The following is a 13,874-nucleotide window of genomic DNA, read 5'->3' as shown; positions in this document are numbered from 1 at the left end:
TGGAGAGCAATTTGGAACTCTGCCCAAAGGGCTATAAAAATGTGCTATATCCTTTGATCCATCAATACCACTTCTAGGGTTGTATACCAAAGAGATCACACAAATGGGAAATGGACCTGTATGTACAAAAATATCTATAGCAGCTCTTTTTGCAGTGGCAAGGAATTGGAAATCAAGGGGATGCCTATCAACTGGGGAATAGCTAAACACATTGTGATGAATGTAATGGAATACTATTGTGCTGTAAGAAGTGAAAAGCAGATGGTCTTCATAACAACCTGGAAAGACTCATATGAACCGATGCTGAGTGAGGGGAGCAGAACCAGGAGATCATTATACATGATTACAGATATACTGTAAGGACTAACTTTGATAGACTTGGCTCCTCTCATCAATGCAAGGTTCAAAGACAGCTCCAAAAGACTCATGACGGAAAAAGCTATGCACATCCAGAGAAAGAATTATGGAGTCTGAATGCAGATTGAGGCAAACTATTTGCTCTCTTTCTCTTTTTTCCTTGTTTTTTGGTTTTGTTTGTTCATTGGACTATTATGTAAATAAGTTCAATGTGAAGGTATATGTAGAACCTACGTTGGATTACATGCCATCTTGAGGGGGAGGGGGGAAAAGAGAGGGAGAGAAAATTTAGAACCCAAAAACTTGTGGAACCAAGTGTTGTAAACTAAAAATAAAAAATAAATGTATTAAGAAACAAAACAAAACAAAAACCCAAAGCTTTTAAAGCCGTCTCATTTCACTCAGTTCCTCATCAGAATCCTAGCCTCTGTTGTTCTGGCAGTCCCCTAAAAGTATGTTTAGAGGGTTTCTGTGGCTCACTCATATCCAAGGCTGGCTGTGTGCACAAACCACGGGTTTACTTTTCTCTTGTTTATTCTCAGAGACCTAAATCAAAGCTTTAAAATGCTTTATAGTATAAGGTATTAAATAGCATAGCATAGTAGAAAGACCACAAGAACAGGGATGAGGCCTCTGGTCCTGGTCCCATATCCAATACCAGCTGGGTAAACCCAGGCAAATCTGTTTTATCATTTATGAAATGATGGGACTGGACTAGGTGACCTCTAAGTATCTTCTAACTATAAGGTGCAATCTATCAATAAGATTCTTTAATAAACGCCATACATGCACTTGCCTCTGCTAACTCAGCATATGTCATTGGCAATGTTAACACTGTGAGCAGTGTCCTAAGCAATACTGTCTCTGTCTGCTCTCTGTGAAGTTACATGCTAAGCTTGTAACTAGTATTTCTGCCCATCTTGTTCCCCAATGACAAAGACCAAAGAGCATATTTGCACTCTACCAAAAATGACTGGGTGGTGTTGGGTCTGGAAAAAAAGTCAGGTAAAAGGAGCCTCTCCTGGGGCTGCTGGTTAGGCTCATCCACCACTGCACTGCGAGCTCTGCTAGAATCACTGCGAGATTTCTGAGAAGGCAAAAGATCAGAAGGCCAGTTACTGTTTGTGTGTGTGAGTGAGCTCCCACAAGCCCTACCCCAGCCTGAGAGTTCTCACTAACGATACAAGCTTTGTGCTTTCAGCAAGTGTGACTCAAGGACAAGATCTTCCCAGAAGAAACCATTCCCACCCACCCCAGGCAGAGGCTCACACTGACACACACAGACACATAAGCCCATACCGTCTGCCGCTGTGATCCCACGCTGCTCAAGTGCTCCACATCAGCTGTGCCAATTGGGGGAAGCAGGTTATTTCGACTCAGCGGCATCGGTGAAGGAGAAGACAAGGAGTCAGCTGCTGTTGGGCTGCCATTCCCCAAACCAAAAGAAAAAAGCAAAAACAATTCATTCAAATACAAATGAAACGTTTGGGCTTAACATCTATATGGGGCTTCAAGCCACCCAAACATTATTTCACTTGGGAAAACATCTGGGCAGTGCTTCCCAGGGTTTTCTTTGAAAAAAACCTTGGCTTTTTCTCATACACAGTCTGGGAAGAGAATTCTGTCTTACATTTGGAACATCTCAGAACTAGGGCTTCATTTACAAAATCTCAATGATTTCTTTTCAGTACTGGTTCTGGGTACAGCTTGGGATCATGTATTTTACAAACAGTACCGGAAGTAATCTGTCTAGCCTATGAAATACCTTTTCTTAACATAGGTGTAGATTAACTACCTATCACCGATACCTAAGACTGCAAGTATAACCAACTGATGCTATCATGTGCCAAAAGACAATTCTCATTTTTAAAATGTTTCTTAAAAGGTGAAAAAGCGCAAAGTTAGTGCATAAACTATATGAGTTAAGGATGGTTGATGAGCAAAGATTTATTTGAATTTATTTAGCAACACACTTAGATTAACATGGGTATTGGAAAACTATCAATTCTGATTCCACAGTCACCATTTCTATATAAACATCCAATACAACAGAATCCTACTCTCCAAGATTGCCACTGGTATCATGCACCATCCCCCCCCCTCCCCATTTTCCCCCTCTTCTAGTCAGTATTCTCCTGTGGTAAGCATAATGGATGGTTAAAAAGAGAGAAGTGGTGAAAAAAAACAAGAAATGATCCCTTTGGGTTACTATTAGTAGTAACTTGAAAACAGTCTACAAAAGTAGGCAAAGACAAAAACACATGCATGTGCCTTCCTGAAACCTGACGTGGCCAGCCGTTGTGGAGATCTCTGTTCTAACCCTGTGAAATATCTAATAAAGGGAAATATATATTATATATGTATATATATGTACATATATACATATACACAAATGTATATATTATATACTCATATATAAAAAGGGAATATATATATATATATATATATATATATATATATATATATATATATATAAAAGGAATATTTTTGCTAGAATGAAAAGTTGCTTATTTGATTTTAAAAATAACAGCATTGGGGCAGCTAGGTGGCGCAGTGAGTAGAGCACCGGCCCTGGAGTCAGGAGGACCTGAGTTCAAATCTGGCCTCAGACACTTGACACATGTACTAGCTGTGTGACCTTGGGCAAGTCACTTAACCCAAACTGCCCTGCCAAAAAAGCAAAAAAAAAAAAAATAACAGCATCATCACGAATAGAATTAATCACTCTTTGGGGGATGTAAAGAGAATTCTTTTTCTTTCCAGAAGAAAAATCAAGCTTTGCCTTCATCTTGGACTAAATGTCTACTTTCTTGGTTAATTCCATAGCTATATTTGAGTCAAAAGTTTTCTTATACATGGAAATGCATGAGATCTAGAACCTATTTTGCATTAAAATCTTTTCCCCTATTGTTCATCCTGTACTGTGTTCAAGTTAACCTATCAGAACCAAATTGTGACTATGTGGTTCCAATTTTTCCCATTTTGAGTTATTCTACCTAAAATTAATTTTTCTTTAGTTCTGTCAGAGCTCTCTAATTTTACAGTGTATGATTCTGAAACCTACAGTCGGGTTCCTCTGATGATTTCATCCATGGGTCTTGGTGTCCCTGAGCGTGAATGGCTTGTGCCAATTGGATGAAGGGTACGTGGTGGCGGGTTGCGCCTCCTGGCAGACTGGACCGTATATGATAAAGATGACGAACTGAGCTCCAGTGTGCGATTTGGCCAATTTCGGTTAGAAAGGATGGTACTGGATCCAGGTCTCATAAGTAGCTTGTCATCTAAATCTCTGGCAGCCAAATGAAAAATCTAGAATTTAAAACATGACTCAACAACAAATTCAAAATGTAAATGGAAACATCTCACAGGATAAAAACCTAGGTTTGTACAACATGATCAAAGAAAAAAAAATTAAACTTTATAATAAACAATCTAATCCCAAGGAATAATCTGCTTATCCAGGTCAGATAAATTAACCCTTCCTTAAGAAAATGGTGTAATTTTAGGTACAAGCAGAAGTAACAGGTAAAAGTAAGCTGTATACTTGTCATCAGAGCCAACCCTACTAGGCTCTACATGCATTGTGATGAGGGTCATCAAAAAATTCACCTACCTAAAAATGTCTCCCCACTGGCCTGCTACCACACCTGTAATTTACTCTAATGGAATCACGCCCTTAAAAAGTTCTAGTCTGAATGCCTCTGACTGCCTCAATGTGGAAGGTCTATGTCATACTGCTAGTGTCTTACAGCAGGGAGCCTGCAGTGCACGCCATCTGTGTTTCGAGAATGCCAACTAGGACCTTCTATTAGGATGGAGTGTTTGGTAATCCACAGATTTCTTGAAAAAGTGAGTCCTCTGATAAATGAAATGGCTCACCGATACTTTTACAGACTTAAGATGCAGAGTGAAGGAGTTTTACATTATAAACTGGTTGATACAAAAGAAATTGTCTAGTCTTGTGGATAATGAAGTAGCTCGGTCACCACATCATCAGCAAGTGAGTCGGCCAAGCTCCTCCGGCCTCAGTTTGCTCATGCACAAAAGATAATCTTTGTTCTACCTAGATGATGTTCTTAGTTCTTTGTTTTGAGGGATGGTGATACATAAACATGTAGGGCACTACTGACTGCTACCTCTCAGTCCTCGTCTGCCTTTATCATGGGCTATGCCTCCTAATGCCTTAAGGTTCTATTCTTCCTCTAGAATCTTTCCCGTGGATATCACATCTAAAACTACAGCTCCAATGACTATTTCCATGTTGATGACCCCCAATCTCTGACCTTTCCCCTGAGCTGTAAAGCCCCAAGTGTCCCGGAATATTTTCATCTGGAGGTCCCATCATCTGAAACTCAACATTTCTAAAACAGAACTTACCAGCTTCCTCTCATAACTACTTTTCCTTTCCAACTCCATTGTTTCTGCTAATTTTCCATTCATTGAGGCTTGAAATTTCAGTAATCTTTAATACTTTCCTGACGTTCTATACAATTAGTCACCAAATCCTACTGATTTTTCATTTGAAATGTCTCTCAAACTCATCCCTTCCTTTCTGCTCCCGATACCACAGCCACAGGCCAGCCCCTTAGCATCCCTTGCCTTAACTATTCTAATAGGCTTCCAAGTAGCCTTTTTTCCTGAGCATGGTAGAGGTAAGAAGGGCTGGACTTAAAGTCTAAGGACCTGAGTTTAAATTCTGTCTCTGTTATTTACTACATTTGCGACTTTGGATCAGTCCTATAACCTATCTGCACTTCAGTCTCCTGTGAAATGAGGGAGTTGGAGCTGACGCCCTTTGGTCCCTTCTAATTCTACATGTTTTGACTCAGTACCTCCCTCCTCCAATTGAGCACACACATAGCTACTCAGTAAGTTTTCCTGAAACACTGCTTTCAACATATCATTTGCTTTGCTCAAAATCCTTAAAGGGTTCCCCAGTGCCTAAAGGGTAAAATTTAAACAATTTAAGCTGACATTTAAGGAAATCCATATTTGGCCCCAAATTACCTTTCAAATCTTATCTATCACAATACAGGATTTTCATACTGTATCTGGCCATTGTTCTAGACGTTTTACAATGGTGACTGCAAAAAGCATTAAAGTTCTGAGTTATCTCCCATTTACTCCCCTTAACAAACTTTCTACTCTGGCCTAACGGGTCTAATAACTGTCCTCCAAACATGCCTACAAGTATTCCACTTTTATGCCTTTATCTACACCACCCAACTCCTACCCACCCCCAGAATGACATTACTCTTTTCTCTCCATCCTTTCAGACCCACCCCAGTACCCACTGACTCCATGAGAGTCTCCATGATCACTCCAGTCCCCAATATTCTCTTCTCTTCCCTTTCCAGTACCACTAATTGTCTGTACCACTTAGTTACATAGCACTTTAATCATTCCACATCAACATTCATTAACTGTCTGCTATGTAGAGGTCACTGTGCTTGGAGCTAGGGAGGATATGTTTAAATGAAATATGGCCCACTGCTTACAGTCTAGTAGGAAGAGGGAATGGATAAACAACAACTATGATACAAACAGTAAATCTTATGCATTGTGATGTTAGGAGTACTTCCTTGTAGGCAAAGATGGGTGCTTCTTTATATCCCTTAAGTGCCTAGCACAGTGTCTTTCACACCATATGTGTTAAATAAAAATGTCAATTTACTTAATTCCCCATGTTTCAATAATCTACAAAGTCTAGAGCTTACAGTTTAATAAAAAAAGGATGAAAAAAACCCTTTCTTACAGGAGTTTGTCCATCAGAGAGAGATTTCTTGGCTGCAAGGGCATCCCATGAACCAACAAACCATTCATATTTGGCTGGTGACTGCCACTGGATGTTTGACAGAGACTCATCTACAAGTCAAAACAAAATAACAAATTAACCCCCACCTGCTTGTATCATTCTTTATTTGACCCTAAGAACACTTGTTTGGTTTTCTGATCTTTTCAAATATTCATTTCACAGTAAAAACAGAGAGCTTTTAAATGGGGGCCAGTCTCCCAATCTGCTCCTTGGCAACTTGCTGAGGTCTGCAGTATATTGCCCCCAGCCTCAAACCTAGATGGGGGTCTAAGGTAAGTTAGGAAGGTTTGTTTCTAAGTCATTGTGTCTGGTCCAGGCAAAGGACATTCTATCAAGGACAAAAGCCATTTTCATAGGTAAGAAGAGAATAAACTTTGTCTAATCATTCTTTAAGCATAATAAATCAGAACCTGGGGGGGCAGAGTCAAGATGGCAGCTGGAAAGCAGGAACTTTCTTAAGTTCTCCCCCAAATCCCTCCAGACACCTGTAAAAAATGGCTCTGAACAAATTCTAGAGCTGCCAAACCCACAAAATAGCAGAGGGAAACAGGTCTCCAGCCCGGGACAGCCTGGATGGTCACTGGGAAGGGTCTATCATGTAGTGCTAGCAGTGGAGCGCAGTCCAGAGTGGGCCACGTCAGGACAGATCAGACCAGGAGTCAGCCAGGGTAACACGCCTTAGGGCCATAAATCATTGAGCTGTGGCAGTTACCAGACTTCTCAACCCACAAATGCCAAAGAGCAGGTTAGTGGGAAACTGCGGGATCGAGTTTAGAGTCGTTTGGCCCCATCCCTGGGGGTGGCGGAGGTGGCACGGCAGTGGTGGTGGCAGCAGCAGGAGGCTCCTGAGGCTGCTTCCAGAGCTCCAGTGTCAGCTGCTTCCCAAGTCCCTGGCTCACAATGTGGGAGGAATCTAGCAGCGGATCAGAGTGGGAGTGCAAGCAGCACTTTGTAGGCACAGAGGCAGTTTCTCTTGCTGTGCCCTGCTTGGATCTGTACTGCAGTCCTGGTTGGCGGTTCTTTGGGGAGGAGGAGAGCTGCTGTGACAGATCCTGGAGTGACGGTGGAGTAGAAGTAGCTCTGAAAACAGCAGTGCTTGGACCCTAAAGCTTGGGACAAAGTGCTCTCTACTCTACAAGCAGTCATACCCTGACAGAAAAGCTCAAGGGTCAAGTAGTTGGCTGGGAACGTGAACAGGCAGCGAAAGCTAACTCAGACTCAAACTCAGACTCAAACTCAAACTCCAGATTCCTTTTTTGGTGACAAAGAAGACCAAAACAAACAGCCAGCAGAAGTCAACAAGGTCAAAGAGCCTACATCAAAAGCCTCCAAGAAAAATATGAATTGGTCTCAGGCCATGGAAGAGCTCAAAAAAGGATTTGGAAAAGCAAGTAAGAGAAGTAGAGGAAAAACAGGGAAGAAAAATGAGAGTGATGGAAGAAAACCATGAAAATGAGTCAATAACTTGCTAAAGCAGACCCAAAAAAATACTGAAGAAATTAACACCTTAAAGAATAGACTAACCCAAATGTCAAAAGAGCTCCAAAGCCAATGAGGAGAAGAATGCCTTGAAAGACAGAATTAGCCAAATGGAAAAAGAGGTCCAAAAGACCACTGAAGAAAATACTACCTTAAAAATTAGACTGGAGCAAATAGAAACTAGTGACTTTATGAGAAATCAAGATATTCTAAAACAGAACCAAAGGAATGAAAAAATGGAAGACAATGTGAAATATCTCATTGGAAAAACAACTGACCTGGAGAAAAGATCCAGGAGAGATAATTTAAAAATTATTTGACTACCTGAAAGCCATGATCAAAAAAAGAGCCTAGACATCATCTTTCAAGAAATTATCAAGGAAAACTGCCCTGATATTCTAGAGCCAGAAGGTAAAATAGAAATTGAAAGAATCCACTGATCACCTCTTAAAAAGATCCCAAAAAGAAAACTCCTAGGAATATTGTCACCAAATTCCAGAGTTTCCAGGTGAAGGAGAAAATACTGCAAGCAGCCAGAAAGAACCAATTTGAATACTGTGGAAACACAATCAGGATAACACAAGATCTAGCAGCTTCTACATTAAGGGATTGAAGGGCTTGGAATATGATATTCCAGAGGTCAAAGGAGCTAGGATTAAAACCAAGAATCACCTACCCAGCAAAACTGAGTATCATGCTCCAAGGCAGAATATGGACTTTCAATAAAATAGAGGACATTCAAGTTTTGTCAATGAAAAGACAAGAGCCGAGTAGAAAATTTTACTTTCAAATACAAGAATGAAGAGAAGAATGAAAAGGTAAACAAGAAAGAGAATTCATAAGGGACTTACTAAAGTTGAACTGTTTTGTTTACATTCCTACATAAAAATATGATGTGTATAATTCATGAGACCTTTCTCAGTATTAGGGTAGTTGAAGGGAATATACATATATAGACATAGGGTACAGGGTGAGTAGAATATGAAGGGATGGTATCTAAAAAATAAAATAAAATTAAGGGGTGAGAAAGGAATATATTGAGAGTGGGAGAAAGGGAGAGATAGAACGGGGTAAATTATTTCACATAAAAGTGGCAAGAAAAAGCAGTTCTGTTGGAAGGGAAAAGGGGGCAGGTGAGAGGGAATGAGTGAATCTTGCTCTCTTGAGGAGGGAATAATACACACACTCAATTGGGGAATCTTACTCCACAGGAAAGTAAGGAGAAGAGATAAAAAAGGGGGGGATGATAGAAGGGAGGGCAGATAGGGGGAAGACGTAATCAAAAGCAAACACTTTTGAAAAGGCACAAGGTCAAGGGAGAAAATTGAATAAAGGGGCGACAGGATAGGATGGAGGGAAATATAGTCTTTCGCAACATGAGTATTGTGGAAGTGTTTTACACAATGATACACGTGTGACCTATGTTGAATTGTTTGCCTTTCTAGGCAGGGTGGGTGGGAAGGGAAGAGGGGAGAGAATTTGGAACTCAAATTTTTAAAAGCATATGCTCAAAAAAAAAAGTTGTTTTTGCCTGCAGCTGGGAAAGAAGATATATAGGGAATGGGGCATAGAAATCTATCCTGCCCTACAAGAAAGTAAGGGGAAAGGGGATGGGGGGGTGAGGAGTGGGGTGACAGAAGGGAGGGCTGATTGGGAACAAGGCAATCAGAATATATGCCATCTTGGAATGGTGGGAAGGGTAGAAATGGGGAAAAAATTTGTAACTCAAAATCTTGTGGAAATTAGTGTTGAAAACTAAAATATTAAATAAAAATGATAAAATTCAAATAAATAAATAAATAAAACAGAACCTAGGCAAACATACAAAGAAAAAGTTCAATAAAATAAAAAGCAACTATGACAAATGAGGTAAACTTGCTAATTTACTCCTGCTGCTCTGTCTTTATATTCACAATCACTGCATAATTCATTACTTTGCTCCTAGTATTCCACCAACTCAATAAATTTAACTGCATTTTTATTTACAACATAGCTCTCGAGAAGCAGGGGGAATGGATTGTTTTTTTAATTTAAGCTGATACTTTCCAGAAGCCCTTCTTGATTGATCTCAGGCTAGTCCATCACTGGCCCCTGGCTCTTGCTCAGTCTCTTCCCAGTGTGAAGGCCAACCCCTTCCTATGTCAACTGCCACAGAATCTTTTATTTATTTATTTTTAGGAGCATCTCATGTGAAAAATTTATACTTTCAGTCTGCCCTTTTACAGATCTAACCTATGTAAATTTTTTAGATTAAAGAAACATTAAAGTCTGTGTTATCATAGCACAAATTATGAATTGGATGTTTTATTTCCAACACATACACCACCAGATTTTGTCTAGTGAATTAGGACTAAGTCTCAATTAAGAAACTGGAATGACCTCTTTTCTGAGTCAATAGACATCTTCTTGAAACTTGAGCTCATGAATGAGAATAAATATGTGACCAACCACAAATAGACGGCCATCTTTTTTCCCTACTGTAGATTTCTCTGAGCTAACTTTTCCCTCTTTTTGACTTGCCTATTATGTCTCAACTGTGAGCTCTGTAACTGTGAGGTCATTGTAAGGAAGGCAGAAAGGATAAAAGAAGAAAAAAGGGGGAGCAGGAAAAAAGGAATAAGTAAATATAAAGAAAAACCCAAGATAGTTCTCAAGACTACTGTTCTCATTATTTTAGGACCATGTTGTGTGAAATGAGAGGAAAACAACACATCCTTCATAAAATTTAGATTAATGTAACAGATATTATCCTCAAGAATACAGATCTTGGTTTTTTCTTCAAAAGGCTTGGCTGAGAGTTATGAATCTTATTATTTAGCCAAACTAAAATTATGAAAAGTGTTCATCTGATTATTATAAAATATTTTCCATCATGAATTTACTGAATGTAGTAGAGATTATTTCACATTTCTAGACCAAGATGGGAATGACAAAGAGGTTGTCCCATGAGAAAATCTTACTTAATATCATCAGTAGAGAGCCCTCGCTACCCAAGAAGCTGGCTTCATAAGCTTACCGGATTGGACGTAATGGAAAGCATCTTAGACTGTGGCACTCGAGGTAACACCAGCGGCTGAGGTTCACACGGCATACAAGGGCTTTCAGAATCAGATCTTGTTGTCAAAGCATTGCTCTCATCATCTACTCAAAGGAATAAAGGCAAAACCTTGCTCATTCAAGAGTCACAGCAACATGACTTTTCAAAGTGGTTCAAGTGTCATTTTCTCAAAGAACTTTTCAGAGAATTATCTTTTCTCAGGCTAGGTCTCTAAAGTTGGAGAGAAAACGTTAGCAGATATGGTTTTGCCCTAAGTAGCAAATAAACCCTTTAAATGATTTCTCTCCAAAGGTATGTTGGTTAAGTAGGATACATGAAACCAAGCTTGAGTTTTACATGAAATTTTCTTTCTCGGTAAAAGACAAAAAAATCACTTTCATCTCTGCAATTAAAAGACTCATAGGGAAATATTTAAGGAACAGGGGTTTCTACTGTATATTTTGGCCCACCTTAAAAATTCCTAACCATGAGTTCCTGACCTTGTGAAATATTTGTATACTTTTTTCATATAAGATTACCAGTGTCATTTTACAGAATGAGAGTGTGCTAGCCTTCATATAAAAAGACGGCATATCTAAACACTGTCATCACACCACTGACCTGCCAATGTGGGGCATCGCTCCTTTCAGATGCCCATGATCAATGACATGTATTTGCAGTACAACGTAAGCTCTTGGAGGGTAGAGCTTATCAGAATGCCTTGTACATAGGCATTTCATAAATACTTGATGGACTCAATTGTAGAACAGCTGCCTGGCACGGCTATCTGACACCCACGGAAATCAGGGGTGTCAATGTTTCAAATATTTACTGATCTCTATCTATTGGCCTTATCATCTTAGTAGTCTAAATATATTGATTTATATCTGTGATAGCAGGATCAAAAAAAGCAATTTTTAAGGCTGATGATTTCTCTCTTAGAGGTTCAATTGTCCCCAGTTACTAAAACCTTAAGAAAAAAGTCAAGTGCAAGTCTTCTGGTATAGCTGGATCTAACTTTTTGGAACATTTCAATTGCTCTCATTAAACAACTAAGACAAAAAGAAATGTTCTTCTGGCTCTACTTCAATCTTAAAATGTTAGTGTTTCCTATTTTGAAGACCTGAGGTCTCATAGTGATAGACAACACTGGAATAATCCTGTCCTATCCTCTCTATCCTTCCTTTTACTATCAAAATTCTCAAATGAATAATCTCTCCTTCCACACCACCCTACTCCTCAATTCCAGGTAATGCAGCTTCTAACCCTACAAAACCTCCTGAAACTGAGGGTCACCAGTGACTACCTGTATGCCAAACAGAATGATCTTTCTTCATTGCTGGACTCACAGAACTTCAGAGCTAAGCGGAATTTTAATGACCAGCAATCCTGAGGTCTGCTGTCACATCCTTTGTGTTTATTTTGTACAGATCCCTCTGTGCGCATGTGGTTCCTTGCCTCCCCCCCCCCCCCCCACTAGAACACAAGCTTCCTCAGAGCAAGAACAGCTTTGTGTGTGCATCCTTAGCACCTAAACCAAGCATCTGGTGCAGAGGACAGGGACTAGGATGGGACTTAGTATTACAAAAAGTTCCGACCTAGAGACTCCTGAGAGGGTCTTTGAGAAGCAATGGTGTGGAAAGCCCTCAGATGAGGAAACTCACCTTCTTTGGAACTGAGAACTCTAAAGGGCTGATTGAAGCACTGGGGTGAAGCAACTTGCCCATGGCCACACAGCCAGGAAGGGTTGGAGGTGGGACTTAAACCCAGGCCTTTCCAGCCTCAAGGCTGACACTCTGTACACTATACCCACTGCCACAGAGTGGGCAGTTAATAAATGCTCACTGAACTGAATTTATGGCTCACAGAAAAAAAAGCAGCAAGAGAATACCTGATACCTATAAATCAGGAAGCGTGAGATAAAGTTGGTTGCTTTTCAAAAACTGTGCCAGAAGATGTCATCAAAAGATGAAGCTAACATAAGGACCATTACAACAGGGGTGAAACTGAGATACGTTGTAAAGCCCCAAACTACAAATGACACATACAGAGAGACAGAGGGAAGGTCAAATAAGATCTTGTGAACTAGAACACCTTTCTGTTAACATCAGCCTGATATGGCACAGCCCAGCATTAAGGCTGGCATTACTTCTCCTTATGCACATGAAGAACAGAAAGAGATTTGACTCAATATGAAAACTATCCGCCAGGCTCCAAACAAGCTCTTCCAGCCCTTGAGTAGCAGAAGGGGCCATGGCCCCATGGCCTCTCCTTTTGAGGCTGAGACTGGGGAGATGAGGCTTTTTCTGATGTTTCCACAGAGATCCCTACCTGAAGCTGATCCCTCCCAGTGCCTCCGAATCAGCTCCTCCATGCAGTCCAGCATCTTGCTCCACACGTTGTCAAACACATAGGCAAGAACATCCTCCTTCATGCAATGAAATGGAGCAATGGGAGGATACCCTAATTTTTTCCTCTCACAAGACAGGCCTAATTTTCTTCCATGTAACCTATCTTCCCTAAGACAGAAGGAAAGAAAGGGAAGGCAGTGAAGACACTTGGTTCTTGTCATTTGTGGAACATTAAGCATTGCTGGCTGGATTGGGGAATGTAGTTAGTCTTACCACAATCCCGCTTTTTATAAGTTACATGTGTGAAGCTGCCTTTTGAACAAAAACAGCTCTGCACAAAATGAAGATACTGCATTTTCGTAACAAATTTCTTCTGTTTCCCCTGCAAGTACTGTGTGAAATACCCTCTAATATTTTTAAATTTATGAGTTGATGGGTGATCATGCTAGGTGAACAATGAGAAGGCTAAACATGCTTGAACAGTATTTAGTATTGTTATAAATTACAACTTATGACAATGTTAATCTGATATTTATTTAATGGTATGGGTGATTCTTACAATGTATGATAATTAAAATTTTAACAAAACCTTTTAAAATCCTATTTGCTGGGTGCTGGAGAGACAAAGATAAAAAGGAGACAGTTCTGACCTCCAGGAGCCTACATTCTACTTAGGGGAAGGGGACACATAAAGAGATGGATAGAGATAATACAAGAGATAGATAATACAAGATCGGGAGCAACAGGGATAAAGGAGAGACAGATCGTAATGAAGCACGAACAGCAAACAATTCCAATAAATGAACACAATCAATATAACTTTTACTACATCAAA

General features: G+C 40.0%; 1 protein-coding gene across 5 annotated transcripts in view; it reads right to left on the bottom strand.

Moving 5' to 3' along the window:
* Nucleotides 1-13,874, bottom strand: part of FAM149B1 (family with sequence similarity 149 member B1) — a 42,232-nt gene that overhangs the window by 6,953 nt on the left and 21,405 nt on the right. For 4 of the 5 annotated variants that reach the window (XM_036734743.1, XM_036734742.1, XM_036734746.1 and 1 more), the window contains exons 7-12: nucleotides 13,020-13,207; nucleotides 10,668-10,792; nucleotides 6,113-6,222; nucleotides 3,422-3,646; nucleotides 1,657-1,780; nucleotides 1,322-1,444 (exon numbers count right to left, since the gene is read on the bottom strand). In XM_036734743.1, the coding sequence (XP_036590638.1) occupies nucleotides 1,322-1,444; nucleotides 1,657-1,780; nucleotides 3,422-3,646; nucleotides 6,113-6,222; nucleotides 10,668-10,792; nucleotides 13,020-13,207 (895 nt within the window). The remainder of the gene's footprint in view (nucleotides 1-1,321; nucleotides 1,445-1,656; nucleotides 1,781-3,421; nucleotides 3,647-6,112; nucleotides 6,223-10,667; nucleotides 10,793-13,019; nucleotides 13,208-13,874) is intronic. The other variant, XM_036734745.1, reaches the window with a different exon arrangement.

The sequence above is a fragment of the Trichosurus vulpecula genome, chromosome 8 (genome assembly GCF_011100635.1).
Source record: "Trichosurus vulpecula isolate mTriVul1 chromosome 8, mTriVul1.pri, whole genome shotgun sequence".
Taxonomy (NCBI): Eukaryota; Metazoa; Chordata; class Mammalia; order Diprotodontia; family Phalangeridae; genus Trichosurus; species Trichosurus vulpecula.
The sequence above is the reverse complement of the archived record's forward strand: the minus strand, read 5'-3'. Positions and strand labels throughout refer to the sequence as shown.